The sequence below is a fragment of the Hyperolius riggenbachi genome, chromosome 3, assembly GCF_040937935.1.
Source record: "Hyperolius riggenbachi isolate aHypRig1 chromosome 3, aHypRig1.pri, whole genome shotgun sequence".
Classification (NCBI taxonomy): domain Eukaryota; kingdom Metazoa; phylum Chordata; class Amphibia; order Anura; family Hyperoliidae; genus Hyperolius; species Hyperolius riggenbachi.
In genome coordinates, this window is record NC_090648.1 from 202903597 (window position 1) to 202923361 (window position 19765).

At 41.2% G+C, this 19765-nt stretch overlaps 1 protein-coding gene across 4 annotated transcripts in view; it reads right to left on the reverse strand.

The window, feature by feature from the left end:
* Positions 1–19765, reverse strand: part of APBA2 (amyloid beta precursor protein binding family A member 2) — a 453336-nt gene that overhangs the window by 187217 nt on the left and 246354 nt on the right. For 2 of the 4 annotated variants that reach the window (XM_068275575.1, XM_068275573.1), the window contains exons 4-5: positions 14354–14434; positions 5735–5771 (exon numbers count right to left, since the gene is read on the reverse strand). In XM_068275575.1, coding sequence (XP_068131676.1) covers positions 5735–5771; positions 14354–14434 — 118 coding nt within the window. Of the gene's footprint in view, positions 1–5734; positions 5775–14353; positions 14435–19765 lie in introns of all 4 variants that reach the window. The other 2 variants (XM_068275574.1, XM_068275571.1) reach the window with 1 other exon arrangement.

Here is a 19765-nt window from a genome sequence, read left to right on the forward strand (position 1 = left end):
CAGACACAAAAGATCAGTATCTGCAAAAGATCTGTTCCTGCCAAAAATCCATTCCTGCAAATTGCAATGATAGTCTATGAGATCTGCAGATCATCATACACACATGATTTAACTGACATTCATCTGCAGATCTGCATATCTGAAAATCCATCCTGGTGGATCTGATCTGCAGATGAATGTCAGTTAAATCATGTGTGTATGCTGATCTGCAGATCTCATAGACTATCATTGCAATTTGCAGGAATGGATTTTTGGCAGGAACAGATCTTTTGCAGCTACTGATCTTTTGTGTCTGTACAGCATCTGTGTGTGCAGCATCTTGCAAAGATTTTTTCTGATGGGGAGTTCAGCTTCATAGAAAAGACTGGGAAGGTATGGCTCTCATACTACATGAAGGGTGGTAAGATTGGTCTGTGATCTTTCATTTTCCAAAGACTATAGTCTGATGTGTGTATGTGGCCTTAGGCTACATACACACATCAGACCATAGTCTTTTGAAAATGAAAGATCACAGACCAATTTTACCCCCTTCCATGTAGTATGAGAGCCATATCTACACAGTGTATTCTATGGAGCTGAACTCCCCATCAGACAGAAATCTTTGCAAGATGCTGCACACAAAGATGCTGTAGACATTCAAAAGATCAGTATCTGCAAAGGGTCTGTTCCTGCAAAAGATCAGTTCCTGCAAAATGCATTAATAGTCTATGATATCTGCAGATCATCATACACACCTTGTTTAACAGACATCTGCAGATCAGATCCACCAGGATGGATTTTCAGATCTGCAGATGATTGTCTGATCTGCAGATAAATGTCAGTTAAACAAGGTGTGTATGATGATCTGCAGATCTCATAGACTATGAATGCAATTTGCAGGAACGGATCTTTGGCAGGAACAGATCTTTGGCAGATACTGATCTTTTGTGTCTGTACAGCATCTGTGTGTGCAGCATCTTGCAAAGATTTTTTTTCTGATGGGGAGTTCAGCTCCATAGAAAAGACTGTGAAGGTATGGCTCTCATACTACATGGAAGGGGGTAAAATTGGTCTGTGATCTTTCATTTTCAAAAGACTATGGTTTGATGTGTGTATGTGGCCTAAGAATGCCCTATGAGGAGGAACCTACTGCACGCAACAATAACATAGGAGAAAAGTAATTTACAGTGCATTTTTGTATTTTAAATATTACAATATGTTTGTGATAGTGGTTTAAGACACACGCCGATGCCTGAGACAGCAGCAACAACATATTAGCACTAACCCAATAAAGAGTTTGGGTTCAGACAAAAACAAATACATACAGCACTCCACACATATACTCTACCTAGTATATTATGGCTATGATCACTGTACACTCTTAACAGGTGTGCAGCCCACAAGAACACAAGCCAATATAGAAGATGCATAATATAAAGACTTACACACATTAAGACCTTGTTCACATTATAAATAACCAGCGCTATCGCAAGCGCTGAGCAATTTATTGAGTGATTTTGAAAGTGCTTTTCTAAGCGCTTACAGAGCAATTTGCGCTTAGAAAAATGCTTTTGTGTACCATTGTTTTTTTCACTTCCTGACGTTAGTCAGGAAGTGAACTCTTTGCCCCGGAATTGAATAAATACAATGTATTTATTCATTAAAAGCGCTTGGAAAGTTGCTTTCCAAAAAGCTTTTTCAAGTGCTTAGCGATTTTCCTATCTTTTCTATTGAATTGCAAATGCTAAGAAAATGGTGCAGGACCCACATTTGCGATTGGATGGAAAGCTTATCGCTCATGTGAGAACATTCACATACAGCAACATTGCAGAAGCGTTTTTAAAGGATACCCGAACTGACATGTGACATGATGAGATAGACATGGGGTATGTACAGTGCCTAGCACACAAATAACTATGCTGTGTTCCTTTTCTTCTTTCTCTGCCTGAAAGAGTTAAATATCAGGTACGTAAGTGGCTGACTAAGTCCTGACTCAGACAGGAAGTGACTACAGTGTGACCCTCACTGATAAGAAATACCAACTATAAAACACTTTCTTAGCAGAAAATGGTTTCTGAAAGCAAGAAAGAGATAAAAAGGGGAATTTCTTATCAGTGAGGGTCACACTGTAGTTACTTCCTGTCAGGACTGAGTCAGCCACTTACATACACGATATTTTTAACTTTTTCAAGCAGAGAAAGAAAAGAAAGTAACACAGCATTGGTATTTGTGTGCTAGGCACTGTACATACCCATGTCTATATCATCATGTCACATGTCACTTTGGGTATCCTTTAAGCAGCACTTAAAAAAAAGAAAACACTCTTAAGTGGCCATACAAGGTACAATTTTTTTTTTTTGTCGATTAGCTAATTTAGTTCGATTATTCCATTAGATCAAATATAAAGATTTTTCCAGCATGTCTGATCAGATTTTTCTCGAAAAAAACGGGATAATTGTTCGAATTTCTTGATTAAAAAAAAACATTTTCAACTTTCATTCGATTCGATAATTAAGATCGAATAAACAGGAAAATCGAACGTTTTTATTGTATCGGGTATGGCCACCATTAGTGTGAACAAGCTCTTAATCATTCCTCGCGTGCAGTGAAATAACACATATACCCTAAGAAAACTAAGGATGTCCACCCCTGGCCTCACTTGCCAGGCACCAGGACTTCTTAAAAGCAGCCCCTACTCTATGGATCTCCCTCCCCATCAGTCTCCCACCTGCAACTCATTCAAGCAGACCTTAAAGACCCATCTGTTCACCACTGCTTACCCGTCATCTTAATAACTCCATCCCACTCTGTTGTACTTACACCCCACCTCCTTTTATGTGTCCTTCTCCCCCACCCCTTAGATTGTAAACCTATTTGGCAGTGCCCTCCTCCCTGTGTACTCTTTTCCACCATTATATCAACTCAATGACTCATCTGCTATACTTATCCCTACATTGTTACATCACTCTCTTGTATAATATTTTTGTACGCTATGATATCCCTTTATAACATGGTTTAATGTCTCCCCTATCTATTGTACAGTGCTGTGCAATATGTTAGTGCTTTATAAATAAAGCTTAATAATAATATGCATGCTTATACAAGAGTACCATTTAACACGGCTAACATATCTACTGACTCGTGTTCATAGAGGCGCAGCTGTTCTTATATCCACTCATTTGATTGTTCAAGTAAATTAAAATGGTTAAAACATTTTATACAAGAAACACCATAAATGTTAAATTTGTAAATAAGAATATGCTTTAGCAGACTGAGTTCAAGTCCAGAGATTTTAGTTTCAGCTACACTAAAAATAAATAAATAAATACAACATAAAAGTTGGAGAGAAAGAGTAGGGTTATAAAGGAAGTCAATATCTAGTTTTCCTTAGCAATAAAATCAGTTTACTCTAGAGAGGACTGGTAAGTGCAGGGATGTGGAGTACAGAGCACCATGTGAATCACTATAGGTGCAGGGTTCTTGGAAACTGTTCCTTTCCTTATGAGAATGTTCAGATACCCCAAAACACCACTTTACATTCATAATGTCTGTCATACTGTGAATGTCTTGCATACACAATTCTGTCCTTTTGTATTGCCATCAATGACTACAGTAAGAGATGACAGTAGGTGGGAAATCTCACCCTATAAATATTCTGCGCTACTTTTAATTTTTAAAATGACACTAATTGCAAAAAAAAGAGGACAATTCTGGCAGTCTTTCTGTCAATTCCTGCTGCGGACAAGTATTGTATACTCTTTGGCACAGAGGTGAGGTGGTGGATGGTTGCGTCGATCTTTGGGAAATTGCATGCCGTTCCTGCCACACACCCGGCCAACGAACTTTGGACCGACATTATGCAGCATGCGCTATCGACAAAGTGGCCAATTCCGGGATGGAAATTGGTCACTTTGTTGGTCGGGCATGCACTTGGCGGCACCGACTTTCATCCAATTTGATTATAATAATCGAATTGGATGGTCGATCGTCCGCCAAGTCGCCTGATTAATTGCCACCTTTAGAGGCAAATTTTGGGGGAAAAGTGTTTTATTTCCTTTTCTAAATCAAATAGAGTGTTCCAATGTATTCTTGCAAATGAATCAAGACCATATAGCACCTGCTTCTATCAACCTACTGGAATTAAGATATCTTCTTCCCTTTATAAAGAAGAGAGTGGGAGGGTTTTCACATTCTGATTCCTGTTTTCACTGCCTTTAACTTTTCAACTTCCAGTAGGTAGAGAGAGAGACAAGGAGAGTTGTACTGTACTGACAGTGTCAGGGTATAGGGACAGTAATAGTGAATAGTTTTCTGGCTCTACACATTACACAAAGGTAGTCAATCACTGTCATTGCTGCTATACCACTGTGTGGATTTGCCTTTTGGATGTGGATTTGCCTTTTGGATGTGTAAGTGCTGTTATCTTAAAGATTCATATTGTGCACATGTGTACATAATTCTGCATTAGTGCTATCCTAATGTTGCCTTCTTGCACATTTACTATGTGCTACTACTGTTAATGTAAATGTTAATATTATTATTATACATAATTGTTTATTCTCAAAGTTACTGTAAAGGGTAATATTGTGCAAGTTTGCACGTGATTGTGCATTAGTTCTATTACCTTAAAGGTTAATATTGTGTACATTTGCACATGTATAAATGTTCATTATTGCTAAATTCTGTGTCACACACATGTACAGTATTTTCCTAAAAAGATCATGTTGCCTATTCGTCTACAGATTCACAAAGCTTTGCAGAGATGGGCTGATTTTACAAACTTTTTTGCAAATCTGTTTTTGGCAGATTCGTTCATCCCTACTCTTACAGTTCACACTCAACTCTGCCATTACAGTCAGAAATAACAATTATATTCATTCATATTTGAATTATCATTATGATTAATATTAGCATGTTCTGCAATTCTTTACAGACTACACTGAACAGTTTATGTATTAACTAACTGTACCTCAACCAACACCTGAATGAGCTCACAATCTAACCCCTTCCAGAGTAAAAAGTTCTAACCAGGATCTAAATCAAATCTGAGGGAAAGACAATTAATTCAGCAGTAATTTTTGAATGGAGGAAACCCGCATTTACATAGAAGAAAATGCAAACTGCATGCAGATAGTGTCCTGGCTGAGATTCAGATCTGGGACCCTAGCACTGCAAGATAACAGTGCTATCCACTCAGCCGCAACACCACCAAATATGACAGTTTTCTAAAAGCATTCGCATGAAAGGGAGATGGGAACATATTCAGAAGCCATGTTCAGAGAAGGACCCTCTTGGAGCTATTGCACTAATACTCAGGTGTTTACTATTTATTTAACTGCACAGAGTATATTGTCTTGTCCATCAACTGTCCCTCAGAAGGGATTAACAATCTAATCCCTACCACAGTTATATGTCTATGTATCTATTTTGTAGTGTATGTATCATAGTCTAGGGCCAATTTAGAGGGAAGCCAATTAACTTATCTGTATGTTTTGGGATGTGAGAGGAAACCGGAGTGCCCAGAGGAAACACACCCAGACACGGGGAGAAAATACAAACTCCGTGCATATGTTGACATGGCTGGGATTCGAACCAGGGATCCAGCACTGCAAGGCAAGAGCGCTAATCACTACACTACGTCACCATGCTGCCCATACTATCTTTGTTGATACAACACATACATGTTTTGACCATGGACACACATAAAATGAAATACATCTGCTGTAATTAAAACAAAAAAAACCCCTGTACTTACCATCCACAAAACTTGGAAATGACGCTGCTTTCTTGGTCTGCTGCAAGAAATCAAAAATAGCATCAATGTCGGAAAGCAAAATTAAACAGCTCTATTGTGCATATACATAACTGAGTGAGAACATTTAATTTGTAGAGCATGCAATAACTGCTGATTATAGATGGCTAGAGCCAATGGACTAAATCTCAAGCAATGCAGTGAGCCATTTGGTCAGCATAGAATTTAATTTGATGCAATTACTCTGTAATGATCCATGGGAGATATTTTGTACAAAATGTTGCCATATCTCTCAGGTCCCCACAGAGAAGGAGAGATTTATATTTAACAGAGCTGTTCACTGACCTTCATTCCAAAGTTTTAGTGATCAACTGGGAATGCAAGCCTGTCCCTCATCTGCAATATATTTCTGTCTTGCGGTAGGAATACATGATATATTGCACAGCCTGTTCTGAAATAAATATCAACTCACTTCAGCCTTAGCCTTAAAACGTACATTATCATTAGTTAGCTACATGGCAAATAAGGATCCGTGTAGATAAGTATCAAATTATGCATTCAAGAGCCGACAACAAATAGGCATGCACTGTACAATTTATAGGAAAGGAGAACACTTATATGAATCATTTATTGAGAACGGTTGGCAAAATTGTTATCCACCTTATAGCCCCTTTAGGTCATGGATCAACTTAGATACAGGTAGTCTCCAGTTAATAAACGAGATAGGACCTTTAGGTTCATTTTTAAACCAATTCTGTCCATGAGTTGAAATACTGCCATCTCTGTCCCCTGTACCTTCTCTATGCTCTCCTGTGCCTCCTGTTTCCCTCTCTGTTTCACCTTTATCCCCCTGTGCCTTTAATGCCCCCCAATATGCCACCACTGTGTGTCCCTCTGCTTCCACTATCTCCCTCTGCCCCCTGGATCCCCCAATCCTTTGTTTCTCCTTCTGCCCCTCAGCCTAGATTACAGGTTTCCTTTAAAAATGTATAAAATGTGTATGCAGAACTCAGAATAATGTACCACAGAAAAAATGTAAATGTACTGAGTTTAAAACATTATTTCTTTGAATCAATATCATCACCTGCAGGAAGTAGTCATGGAAAAGTTCAGAGAGTTAACCAGCAAGTCATTTCCTTGGAATATAATGCAAACCCCACCCATCTACTCCCTACAGGACAGGGTGCAGAGGGAGGAGGAGGAGGAGGAGGTCAGGTGATGGGTGTGTGCTAAGAAAGAGAATACCACTCTGCTGGAAGCTCTATAGTGCTATACTTTATGCACAGATCCAGTGCAGTTTCTAGGCTAAAATGCACCCAGGGCGAGTGTGTAAAAATTGCGCCCCCCCCGCAGTATAGGTTGCCCGCAGTATAGGTTAGCCAGGTCTAGTTGCACTTAGTATAGGTCCCCCCAGTATAGGTAGCCAAGGATAGGTACCCCAGTATAGGTAGCCAGGCATAGGTGAGCCAGTATAGTTGCCCCCGCTATAGGTTAGCCAGGTAGGTGCCTCCAGTATAGGTAGCCAGTATAGTTGCCCCCAGTATAGGTTAGATAGGCAGGCGCCCCCGGTATAAGTTAGTTAGGTAGGTGCCCCAGTACAGGTTAGCTAGGTGGGTGCCTCTAATATAGGTAGCCAGAATAGTTGCCCCCAGCATAGGTTAGATAGGTAGGTGCCCCCCAGTATAGGTTAGATGGGTAGCTGCCCCCCAGTATAGGTTAGATTAGGTAGGTGCCCCCCAGTATAGGTTAGATTAGGTAGCTGCCCCCCAGTATAGGTTAGATTAGGTAGCTGCCCCCCAGTATAGGTTAGATTAGGTAGCTGCCCCCCAGTATAGGTTAGATTAGGTAGCTGCCCCCCAGCGTAGGTTAGATTAAGTAGGTGCCCCCCAGTGTAGGTTAGATTAAGTAAGTGCCCCCCAGTGTAGGTTAGATTAGGTAGGTGCCCCCCAGTGTAGGTTAGATTAGGTAGGTGCCCCCCAGTATAGGTTAGATTAGGTAGCTGCCCCCCAGCATAGGTTAGATTAGGTAGCTGCCCCCCAGCATAGGTTAGATTAGGTAGCTGCCCCCCAGCGTAGGTTAGATTAAGTAGGTGCCCCCCAGTGTAGGTTAGATTAGGTAGGTGCCCCCCAGTGTAGGTTAGATTAGGTAGGTGCCCCCCAGTGTAGGTTAGATAGGTAGGTGCCCCCCAGCGTAGGTTAGATTAGGTAGCTGCCCCCCAGTATAGGTTAGATTAGGTTGGTGCCCCCCAGCGTAGGTTAGATTAGGTAGGTGCCCCCCAGGGTAGGTTAGATAGGTAGGTGCCCCCCAGTATAGGTTAGATAGGTAGGTGCCCCCCAGCGTAGGTTAGATTAGGTAGGTGCCCCCCAGCGTAGGTTAGATTAGGTAGCTGCCCCCCAGTATAGGTTAGATTAGATTGGTGCCCCCCAGGGTAGGTTAGATTAGGTAGGTGCCCCCCAGGGTAGGTTAGATTAGGTAGGTGCCCCCCAGTATAGGTTAGAAAGGTAGCTGCCCCCCAGCGTAGGTTAGATTAGGTAGGTGCCCCCCAGCGTAGGTTAGATTAGGTAGGTGCCCCCAGGGTAGGTTAGATAGGTAGCTGTCCCCCATAATGGAGGGGGGAGCCGGAGGGAGGGCAGCCCGACCTCTCCCTCCCTCTCCTGGGCTGCCCTCCGTGCTCCCCCCTCAGATGCAGAGCGCAGCAGCAGCAGCCAGGGAGGAAGCGTGGTAAACAACATACCTCCCTGTGTTCCAAGCGCTGCTCTCTAGCCGCCGGTCTCTTCCTCTCTGCCTATACGATGATGCACACGCTGGTTCCTGTTAGCCGGAACCAGCGTGTGCATCATCGTATAGGCGGCAGAGAGGAAGAGACCGGCGGCGAGAGAGCAGCGCTTGGAACGCAGGGAGGTATGTTGTTTACAGCGCTTCCTTCCTGGCTGCTGCTGCTGCGCTCTGCATCTGAGGGGGGAGCACAGAGGGCGGCCCAGGAGAGGGAGGGAGAGGTCGGGCTGCCCTCCCAGCGGCTCCGGCTCCCCCCTCCATTTCAGCGCCCACCTCCCAACAGCGCCCCGGGCGGCGGCACGGGCCGCACGGCCCTAGAAACGGGCCTGCACAGATCTCTTGGTCACATGATTGACATTTCCAAAAGAATGTTCTCTAAAACAGCTTCACCATACATGAAAATAGTGTGAGTAATGCAATGCTTCACTATTTACTTTAACCCCCTTGCCGGTTATCCCGAGCTCAGCTCAGGGTAATCTGCGCAGGAGGATTCCTCAGGCCCCGCTGGGCCGATTTCTATCAAATAAAAAGCAGCACACGCAGCCGGCACTTTGCCAGCCGCGTGTGCTGCCTGATCGCCGCCGCTCTGCGGCGATCCGCGATCCGCTGCGAGCAGCGGCGAAAGAGGGTCCCCCCAGCCGCCCGAGCCCAGCGCAGCCGGAACAAACAGTTCCGGCCAGCGCTAAGGGCTGGATCGAAGGCGGCAGACGTCAGGACGTCGGCTGACGTCCATGACGTCACTCCGCTCGTCGCCATGGCGACGAGGAAAGCGAAACAAGGAAGGCCTTCCTTGTTACTTTTGATCGCCGGAGGCGCGGATCCGGAGCGCCCTCTAGTGGGCTTTCATGCAGCCAACTTTCAGTTGGCTGCATGAAATAGTTTTTTTTTATTAAAAAAAACTCTCCCGCAGCCTCCCTGGCGATTTTAATAGAACGCCAGGGAGGTTAATGAACAATGACAAATGAGTGAGGATGATCTAAAGAGTTGACCCAATGGGTCACATCCTACTTTACTCCAAGAAGATAATTTTTCATCTTATCTAAAAAGTAATTTTTCAGTACTTAGGCATTGAAAAAGTACAACAAAGCAGGTAAAAAAGGTAATATCAAACTCATTTTGAGCCATTTGTGGCATGATGGGAGCTTAAAAAATATTTTATAAGTAATCTATGAAAATATGTACTTGGAGAAAATTCAGTCAAAAAGTGAATAGGATATGGCTTTACGACTATTATTATTATTATTATGTAGTATTTATATAGCTCCAACATCTTCCGCAGCGCTGTACATAGACATATGACTATGGTAGGGATTAGATTGTGAGCCCCACTGAGCAACAGTTAGTGACAAGCCAATATACTATGTATGTATCATGTAGTGTATGTATCGTAGTCTAGGGCCAATTTAGGGGGAAGCCAATTAACTTATCTGTATGTTTTTGGGATGTGGCAGGAACCGTGGTGCCCAGAGGAAACCCACACAGAAACAGGGAGAACATACTAACTCTGTGCAGATAGTGCTCAGGCTGGGATTCAAACCAGCTGCCTGGTTGCTGCCTGGGTGATTGTACTCTCCCATCCTGAAATTGATCAACAAAGTGATGGCAATCCAACTTGGTATACTTACTGATTTTGTTTCCTTTGAATATAAAATGTCTTAAACTTGTTCAGGACATTAAAAAAACCCGCATACAAATAAACAAGAAGAATGCGTTGCATGCAACTTCACTGAGCAGCCTATGCTCTTTTGTAAGGCAGTGCAGGCATGCCCCTCTTTCACAACTATGCAGAAGGCACAACATAGTCCAGTAAGGGGTCTAGACCAGACTGTTGAAGCTCCTCTGACCCCATTTTCAAAAAGGAACACGCTATAGTGGAGATTATTTTCACATATGAGCAGCAGGAACTGATAAGGCATGTAATGGATGAAAAATTAAAAAAATAATTGCTTTGTTGGGGACATTTAGATACCTGTGACATATTACTACCCACCCAGTGTACTGTGATGTGGCAATGCTCACTTTGTCTCTCTGTTCTCCCACTGTATGTGTGGGGTTACACTGGTGCTCTGATTTTCTCCCATATCCCACAAATATAAGGAGAGATTAACAGTAGCAGAACTTCACCGTCACTTTTTTGCTTGAGGGCCTCTGGTGCCTGCTAGTTTTTTTGGGTCCACATTTTTGTCTGTAACCAGTAATCGCTACATTTAGCATGGGCACCTATGGCAGCTCCCAAAATTCCCCAACACCTCCTGCATCCAAATTTGCAGTTTCGGTCTAATTTAACCTAAGCTGATTTTTATTGTCTACTAGAATATGGTGTTGATCTGCACATAGTGTAAATTTCTGGTAATGAAAACTCAATATCTTACCATAAACTGGCTAAATACTAGAGATGGCCCGAACTGTTCGCAAACATTTGGCGCGTTCGACCGGCCCCCTATACATCATCATTGAGCTAAACTTTGACCCCTTACCTCACAGTCAGCAGACCCATGGCAGCTAATCAGCTAGCACCCCCTCCTGGATCCCCACCCCCTATTAAAAGGCAGTTGCGGCGGCCATGTTGGATTCATTCTCTGGCTGCAGTGGTAGTGAAAGCAGTGTCAGACTTGCTGCATATACTTAGGGATAGGTAAGGAAAGCATTAAATAGGCCTGTGTTCTTGTTCCTCACAGACTACTTGCTGAAAGCACCCCAAATAGCCCTTTTGAGGGTTAGTGCATCGGTGTCCTGTGTTTTTTTGTGTGTGCGACACTCCACAGCCCACTGACACCCAGAGTACCACTCCAGTGCATTCTTTTTCACTGTATTCTTATAGTATTATTGCATTTCTGTGTGTGTGACACCCCACAGCCCAATGACACCCAGAGCTGTGCACACTACTTCTATTGTGGCCACATTAAGTTGCAGGCACAGAGTACCACTCCAGTGCATTATTTGTAGGAACGTAATGGGATTTCTGCCCTTTAGCGATTCAAACACGACTGCGTCAACTCCCTAATTTTTGGTGGGACGTTTGGCACGCATCTCCCTCTTGCATGCCACAGTCCAGGTGTTAGACCCCTTCAAACAACTTCTTCATCGCTTCTGTGGCCAGAAACAGTCTTTATAGGTTGTAAAATTCGCCTGCCCATTGAAGTCTATGGCGGTTTGCTGAGTTCGCATACTTGCGAACATTTGTGGAAGTGCACATTCACTGTTCGCGAATGGAAAATTTGATGTTTGCAACATCTCTACTAAATACGAGAAGCCAAACACTTAGCTTACATTAATAGTCATTTATTTTCCTTGAGTGGTTCATAGGCATCATTGCTGTTCCGCAATCCGCATATACATTTAATATGGAAATGTTATACTATATGTTGCCTGGGCTAAGTACATTTGCATTATCACCTTTATCATTACTTAGAAAGTCACTCCGTTATTGCTACACTTATTTTTTTTCTTCTACTATAAGAATCTAAATTTATTTTACCTGTCACCAAGCTTAACTACTCTCCAGTGCAGAAATAATGACTTTCTAGCCACTTTATTACTGCTTCACTCTAAAAACACTAAAACACTGTATAGCCTACTGAATAAATAAGCAGAACAGGTCATAAAACTAGCAGTTCTAGCTTGTTTTATTCTTTTCATATGGCTTTTCAGCACAGTTAAATAAGAACTGTATTTATTAATTAAAAAATAAAAACAGAAGGTGAAGATTATAGCCATGGGAAGAAGGTGAAAGGCTTAAAACAAGGAATAATTAAAACAGGAACATTTTCAATGCTAATAAAGAGTCTTGGAAGAATCTAACTCTAAACAGTGTCTTGGAATCTTATTGGTCCTATGACTTTGGCAATGGTAAATACCTACAAAACTCTCGTCCCAATAGGATATTACAATCTAAGCCGGAGGCTTCGATTGTAAGCTTCTGGCAGGGTTCTCCATTCCCTAGTGTAATATACAGGATCATGTGCTCCTGTCCTATGACAGCCTGCTGTACTTGTATTACTGGGCCTACCTAACCAGCCCATATTGCATGATCATGTATTTTGTACAATGTGCATGTATAACTTTGTTCTATGTTGTATAACCTTGCTATGTCTGTCATCCTTGTATCATTGTATATATTTATTGTCCAGCACTGCGTAGTATGTTGGCGCTTTATAAATATAATAAATAATAATAATAATAATAATAATGGTGTTGATGGTTATGATGTACAAGAAGTCTAGATGCAGCAAGTCCCAAGTCAGTCATTTCAAAGGACAGCTGTATATAAAGTTCATGAAGCCATCTAGTGCCTACTTTGGTGCAACGGAAGCGACAGCAAAGAAAAACAACAGGAGGTCTGGGGAATTTCTTTGCTGTAGCACAAGCCAGTCTGAACAATGATCAGGGTGCAGCTTATCACAGAGATATCAATTCTTCAAGGTACACTTTGAAGACATATTTATGGACATGCAGTACAAGGCAAATGTACAGTACTCCATTAGAGCATGTAGCGTATGAGTTTTATAAAACCAGACAATAGTATTGTTACAGAACAATCATTTCAGTGCTAGAAAACTTTGAGTGATTGTACCCAGTACTCATTGTATCCAGGATTGCTAATATAGGAAAGTTAATCTGTCACCAAAAAAGGTACAAGAGGTTTATCATTACAAGCCACTGGGAAATCTTGAGTTATGATACTTGGTCTTGGTGATACTTTCAGAATAACTTGTTTGACTTGAAATGCTCCTACAACTATAATACATTTGGTTATATCAATTCAAAATAACGTATATGAGGGGTCTTAGGGTTAGGCACCACCGGGGGGGGGTGTCTTAGGGGTAGGCACCACCAGGGGGGACTTAGGGTCAAGCACCACCGGGGGGGGTTAGGGTTAGGCACCACCGGGGGGGGGGGGGGGGTTAGGGAGGGAGAAGTGAGGTCTTAGGAATCACTTTTCTTGGCTATATCTGACGCCTTTTATAACCAAAATCACCTTTCTTAGCTATATCCCACACCCTTTTATAACTGAAATCACTTTTCTCAGCTATATCCAGCACTCTATCATTTTTTTAGGCTATAACCGGTCCCCTTTTATAACCGAAATTACGTTTCTCAGCTACATCTGGCGCTCTCTTTTCCAGGCGTCCATTTCAAATTAATGCTAAATGATACCCATATGCAGCCTTGTAGTTTTACCATGCTCTCCCTGGTGTCTGTTACAGGTAGCAGCATCAAAGTGCGTATATTCTACCGCAAAGTAATTCTGCAGAAATGTCCTGAGCCCTGCACTGCCTTATCCCTCCTCAGGTACTTGGACAATACAGTAGTTTGAGAAACACTGCTTTAAGAGAAAGAGACCAGTTACTATTTTCTGGATAGAACAAATGAATCACTATAAGGCTCCCTGCACACTGCAAATCTGTTTTGCGATTCCGATTTGCAATTTCGATTTTCCCTAAATGCAATCAACATAAAAACGGAGTGGAAAACGCAGCATGCAGTAACGATTAAAAGTCGGAGTCGGATGTAAAAAATGATTAAAAATCGGAATCGCATGCAGTGTGCAGGGAGCCTTACAAAGCAACTTGAAATGATGAATTCTATGTGTATTAAAAAAGTTGTAAAGGCTGTGATCTCTATCAACAAATCTTTTGACCTAGCAAAAAAAAATGATTTATGTTGTACTCAAGTTCAATATTTATTGATGCTGCAAAGTAAAATTAAGCCACGGTATGCTGCGAATGATCCTCCACCTTCCATGCAGAATATTTCCTTCTGTGATATTTAATGGTTCATGTACAATGTGATCTATAATAAGTCAGTATGTAAAACTTCCTGTTAATCACTGTGGGAACTCCTCACCTCTGACACATTGTTGTTATCGATTGGCCCATTAAGGTCAGAACGCTGCTGTTTCCTTGGCTGTTCCACACTGTTGCTTACCTAAATATGAGAAAAATTAAAGCTAAATTACATGTGTGCTTTATAGAAACAACACCAAGGTTATAATAACAGCATAGTTATCGATGTGCATCAGCAATATCTAGAGAAGCGGTTTCCCAGCAGTTACATCTGTGAACCCTGAGATGGGAAACTTTTGTAACATATTCTAGTGACAGATAGTGATTGACCATTAAAACAAAAGAAAGAGATCTGGGATAATTAGGTCAAAAGGCCACCTCATCATGCAAAAAGACACTTTATTAATGAAATATACATACTCAAATCTAGTATACAACAATGAAAGGAAACCGACTAGTCAATAGTATCATTAAAACCATGTGCAAAAGGGGTAATGGCCATAAAGCAGTAGTTAAATAATAGGCAAATGTAAATTACATATAGCTGATCAGCTTATTCAATATTCAACCAGCTTTCGTCTGCGCATTAATCACACCACACATAAAGTTCTATTGTGCCAGGATTGATTAGGTGGGGCCCCCCTTACAGGTTAGTAAGTTGAGACAGTCTCCATGCAGTTTGAAAAGGCAAAGCAGCATGCACAGGTAGAAATGGCAACAGTTCCAGAATGAGCAATTTCACTCATGGAGTAACTACTGGCTTATCCAACAGTTTATAGCGTTCAAGAAGAGGAGCAAAATGGCTGTTCCTCCCTGTACTTTTTAAATATCATGGAGTGCTATAGACAGGCAGAGAGAATATACTGATATATGTATATATAGACCTCTATAGAGAGCACTTGCATAAAGTGACACAGGAGGAGGAGACAATCCTACCCCAACTAAGCTCACAATGTAAAGCAAGCCACCCATTATGCAACAGTGAACTGATCCAGCAAAGGACTGATTGCTCCATTACTGGAAATGATTGCTGAAATGTATTGAGAATCTGTGTACAGTGTGTGGCAGTAATAGATTCATCTCAGATCAGATTACAGTCAGAGTGGGATCAGTCTGATGGTCGAATCTGGTGGCCATCTATTAGTGTATGACCACCTTTACCCTTAATACCTACTTTAACTCCTGATGTGTTTAGGCAGGAAATCAATATAGGGCCAAATCCATTTCACCTTTTTCTCCTAAGTTTTCTCTTAGGTGATATTTTTACATTATAAATAAAATGCCTTTTAAGACACCAGCAAGGGAGAAACCACTATTTTTGGTACTTTTTCAATTGCAGAGTGCATAAGTTATTTTTACACAGAAGATGAAAAATTTTCTCCTAGGAGAAAAGTTAGGAGAAAACGTGAATTGAATTGGGCCAATTTCACAGGAAATTAAATTCTTTGGCATTTTTTCCATTCATGTGGAAAAAAACCCTACTTAAAGAGAATCTGTACTCTAAAATTCTTACAATAAAAAGCATACCATTCTATTCATTATGTTCTCCTGGGCACCTCTGTGCTGTTTCTGCCACTCCCTGCTGCAATCCTGGCTTGTAATTGCCAGTTTTAGGCAGTGTTTACAAACAAAAAACATGCTGCTAACAAGCTTGTGATAGGCTGAGAGGAGCTCAGTCTGTGACTCACACAGAGCCTGCAGGGGGCGTGGAGAGGGTGTGTATAGCTTCTATCCTATCACAAGCAGAGCAGCACATTCCTACCTGAGTGCCTGCACCCGATAAAAAGCCATCAGAGGAAAGAAGATTAGATTATATAACAGAGATAATACAGCCAGTGTGCAACTAGGAAAGGCTGCAGTAAGACAGAGCACATTAGAACCGGTATAGGAACTTATAGGATAGAAGAAATAAGGCTGCAAATTTTGTTACAGAGCCCCTATAATATAAAAATATTGCAGGGCCCACTCGAGTTTAAAATGGTGGCATGAGAGGCTGGCGTAAGTGTGTATACAAAAGTCATATTAGTTGTCACTTAAAAAGAAAGTGTTGGTCAGTCAGAGGGTTTGTTTAATTCTTAGCACCAACCCCTGGATATCTGCCTATTTAACTCAATTAGTGTGGCACTCAATATCACTAGTTGTAAGAGCAATATCACCAATTTTTCAGAATAATAATTGTAATCAATATCTCCACTTTTTTAGGCTTATCTGCAGAATACAAAACACAAGTTGTAAAAATAATCCTTTGAAAAAGAAGAGAGAAAAAATTGAGACGTTTTTTAAAATTAGAATTTTTTTTATCGATAAGCCCCATAACTTTTTAGTAAATCAAATTCAAACTTTGGCAGGAACATGTGTTTATAAACCAATTGGGAGTGGAAGTTTAGTTCATTAGCATCTCAGTGCTTCAATCTACAATTTTATTTTTCATAAGAAAACTGACAAAAGTTTTAAAATGTAAAGTGACAGTATGCATTTAAACACCAGAAACTCTTATTCCTCCATGCAGGCAGGTATTCTTGAAAGACTGAAAAGTTCAGAAACATGGGGATCTGTTTTCTCAGGAATACCAGCCTCTGCAAATGAGGGTTGGTGCAGAGCAATCTAGTCCAGTTTTCTGCACTTTGATTCATGTTATGGTATGTGGGGCTATCTACCTCAAAAAACATAAAGCAGTAGGACCAGGGGAGGGTTTTTATTTCAGAGGAATCTAAAAGCCCCACTTAATTATCAGGTCAGTGGCCACCAGATATCCAATAGGCTTCTAACTGATGTTTTGTTAATGAATAGTCAAATAGGCCCATTTATAAAACAGGTGCTAGAATGGCTGCCAGTGCGTGCGTGCCCATGGCAGTCCGCACACCTGCGGGATTCTTTAAGTTAAGCAAAAAGTCAAAACAGAGGTCCAGAAGAAAAAAATAGGTGCACAAATTAGCAGATTTGGTGACAATAGCATATTTAAGGGCGTTGCAAGTAAGGATACACACATCCAACTTTAATTGGCCAATAATTAGCCAATTTTACCTCTTCCATTGAGTATGAGGAAACCGATTTTGCCTACAGTACTATGAACAGATTGTGCAGGCAAGCTCTCATGCTCCATTGAAGGATGCTTTACGCTGATATCTAACTTTACTCAATTCAACTTGGGGGAAGGGGAGTGTTATGTTAAATTTTGAATCCCATGACTATTAAATAACTTTATTAAACTGTACAGCACAAATACCAATGTTGCTACTAATCAGGAAAAAATAATGTAACGAACGAGACAGTTCAAGTCATCTACTTAAAGAGGAGCTGTCAGCCAAACTATCTCAGAAAAAAACACGTATATAAGTAGATAAATACTTGCTCTACTTACATAACATGTAACATGTATTGCACTGTCCACATTTTGATTTTACTGATTTTTCTACAGTAAAAAAAGAAAAAATCCTTCTTAGCATTTCCCATTTTAACTGTGGCTATTTTGAAGCCAATCCTGATGTCATTTCCCCCCTTACTCTCCTCTGCCTGATTGTGTATGCATTGCCCACCCTCCACTATAGAAAATGCATTGTCTCAGCCTGAGAAATATTGGCCAATCAGAGAGAGGTAAAGAAGTGTGGTAGGGGAAACCAGGAGGGAAAATTAGGCTGCATTAGTTAAGTCTGTTGGTGTTGGAAAGTAGAGAAGCAAAAAAGGACAACCCAGCATGCCCTGCAACTTCCTTTGTGAGTACCAAATTTTGTGTGTACCAAATAAGAGTCAGGTAAACTGGGGATTATCATTTATCAACAAGAAAAGTAATAGCGATTTTAACTTTTAGATTGCCCGGTTAGCATCCTCATTACTTGTTTACCAGATAAAAATAAAGAATTGATTTTTGATTTTATGCCTGACAGTTACACTTAAAATACTCATAAAATGTGTAAAAGCAATTTCACCCATTTTTTTATTCATCATCAACAACATATCCAAACAATGTTTTGAATATAAAGCACCCTTGTCACAGAAGCCTGTACTAAACAATGCTCTGAGTAAAATGCAAACAACTGGCATGTTACTATAGCAGCCAATTCCTTTACCTTGAATGCACTCCAGCAGCTCAATGTATTGTCAACCACAGGGTCAGTATATTTTACTGTGTTCTTCCAGGCAAAGCATATGTCACTGTGCCAGTGGGGCTCTGTCTTAAATTTTGTTTGTGACAGCTCCAAAATATGCTTCATTGTAGAGCATAAGATAATTACATTCATTTACTGTCAAACACCTGATATTAGCTGCCCAGAACAATTAAGTTATCTGGGCGGTTAGCTAATGCATGGTGAAAATTATAAGCAGACCAACTGCTTTCATTCTGCAGATGTCAGCGGCATTAGTACTATGGCAGAATCACCATGACAGCTTTCTAATTATACAATTATCTAGAATAAGCAAATGTAAGTGACCAACCACAGAAATAAAGGAATATCGGTGCTGGCTGAGGTTCTCTCTATATGGCTAGCAATCATTTGCGTACACTGCTGTTCTTGCTAGGAGATCATCCTTCATATTGCAAAGCCCACAGAAGACAGGACTGAACTATCTTCTATGGAACTGGCAGATGTCCACATGCAACAGCTGCTGAGAAAACTAGCCTGCTAATTATCTTCTAAGATATCTTTATCTAGCAAATATCAATTTTAAAGGGAATCAGTCACTGCCTGCATTTGTAGATAAATTTATGAATGTGCGAAGATTAAACAAAGGCTGACTGGCGTTACCTTCAATGGAGCCTCTGAGGACAGAAATGTCATACTTTTCGCACTTTACTTAAAAGTGTAGCTTCCATTGCTGTTACTTCTTTTGGAAGTAGGGCTTAAAGAGAATCTGTACTCTAAAATTCTTACAATAAAAAGCATACCATTCTATTCATTATGTTCTCCTGGGCCCATCTGTGCTGTTTCTGCCTCTCCCTGCTGCAATCCTGGCTTGTAATTGCCATTTTTCCAGTGTTTACAAACAAAAGACATAGCTCAGTGTGTGAGTCATGCAGAGCTTGGAGGGGGCCTGGAGAGGGTGTGTATAGCTTCTAGCCAATCACAAGCAGCACAGCACATTCCAGTCTGACTGCCTCAGCCCGACAGAGCCAAAAGAGGAGAGAAGATTAGATCATATAACAGAGATAATACGGCCACTGTGCAACTAGGAAAGGCTGTAGTTAGACAGAGCACATTAGAACAGGTATAGGAACTTATAAGATAGAAGAAATAAGGATGAACATTTTGTTACAGAGTCTCTTTAAAGGGAACCTAAAGTGAGAGGAATATGGAGGCTGCCATCTTTATTCGCTAAAAAACTATGGCAGTTGCCAGACTTCTGTGCTGATGCTCTGCCTCTAATGCTACCAGGAAACAAAAGCACTAAGCAACCCACCCTTAGCCAACGCCCACTGCTGCACCCCCCAGAGTAAGCCGCCACCATGCTAATCCATCGCCCACACCACTGCCTA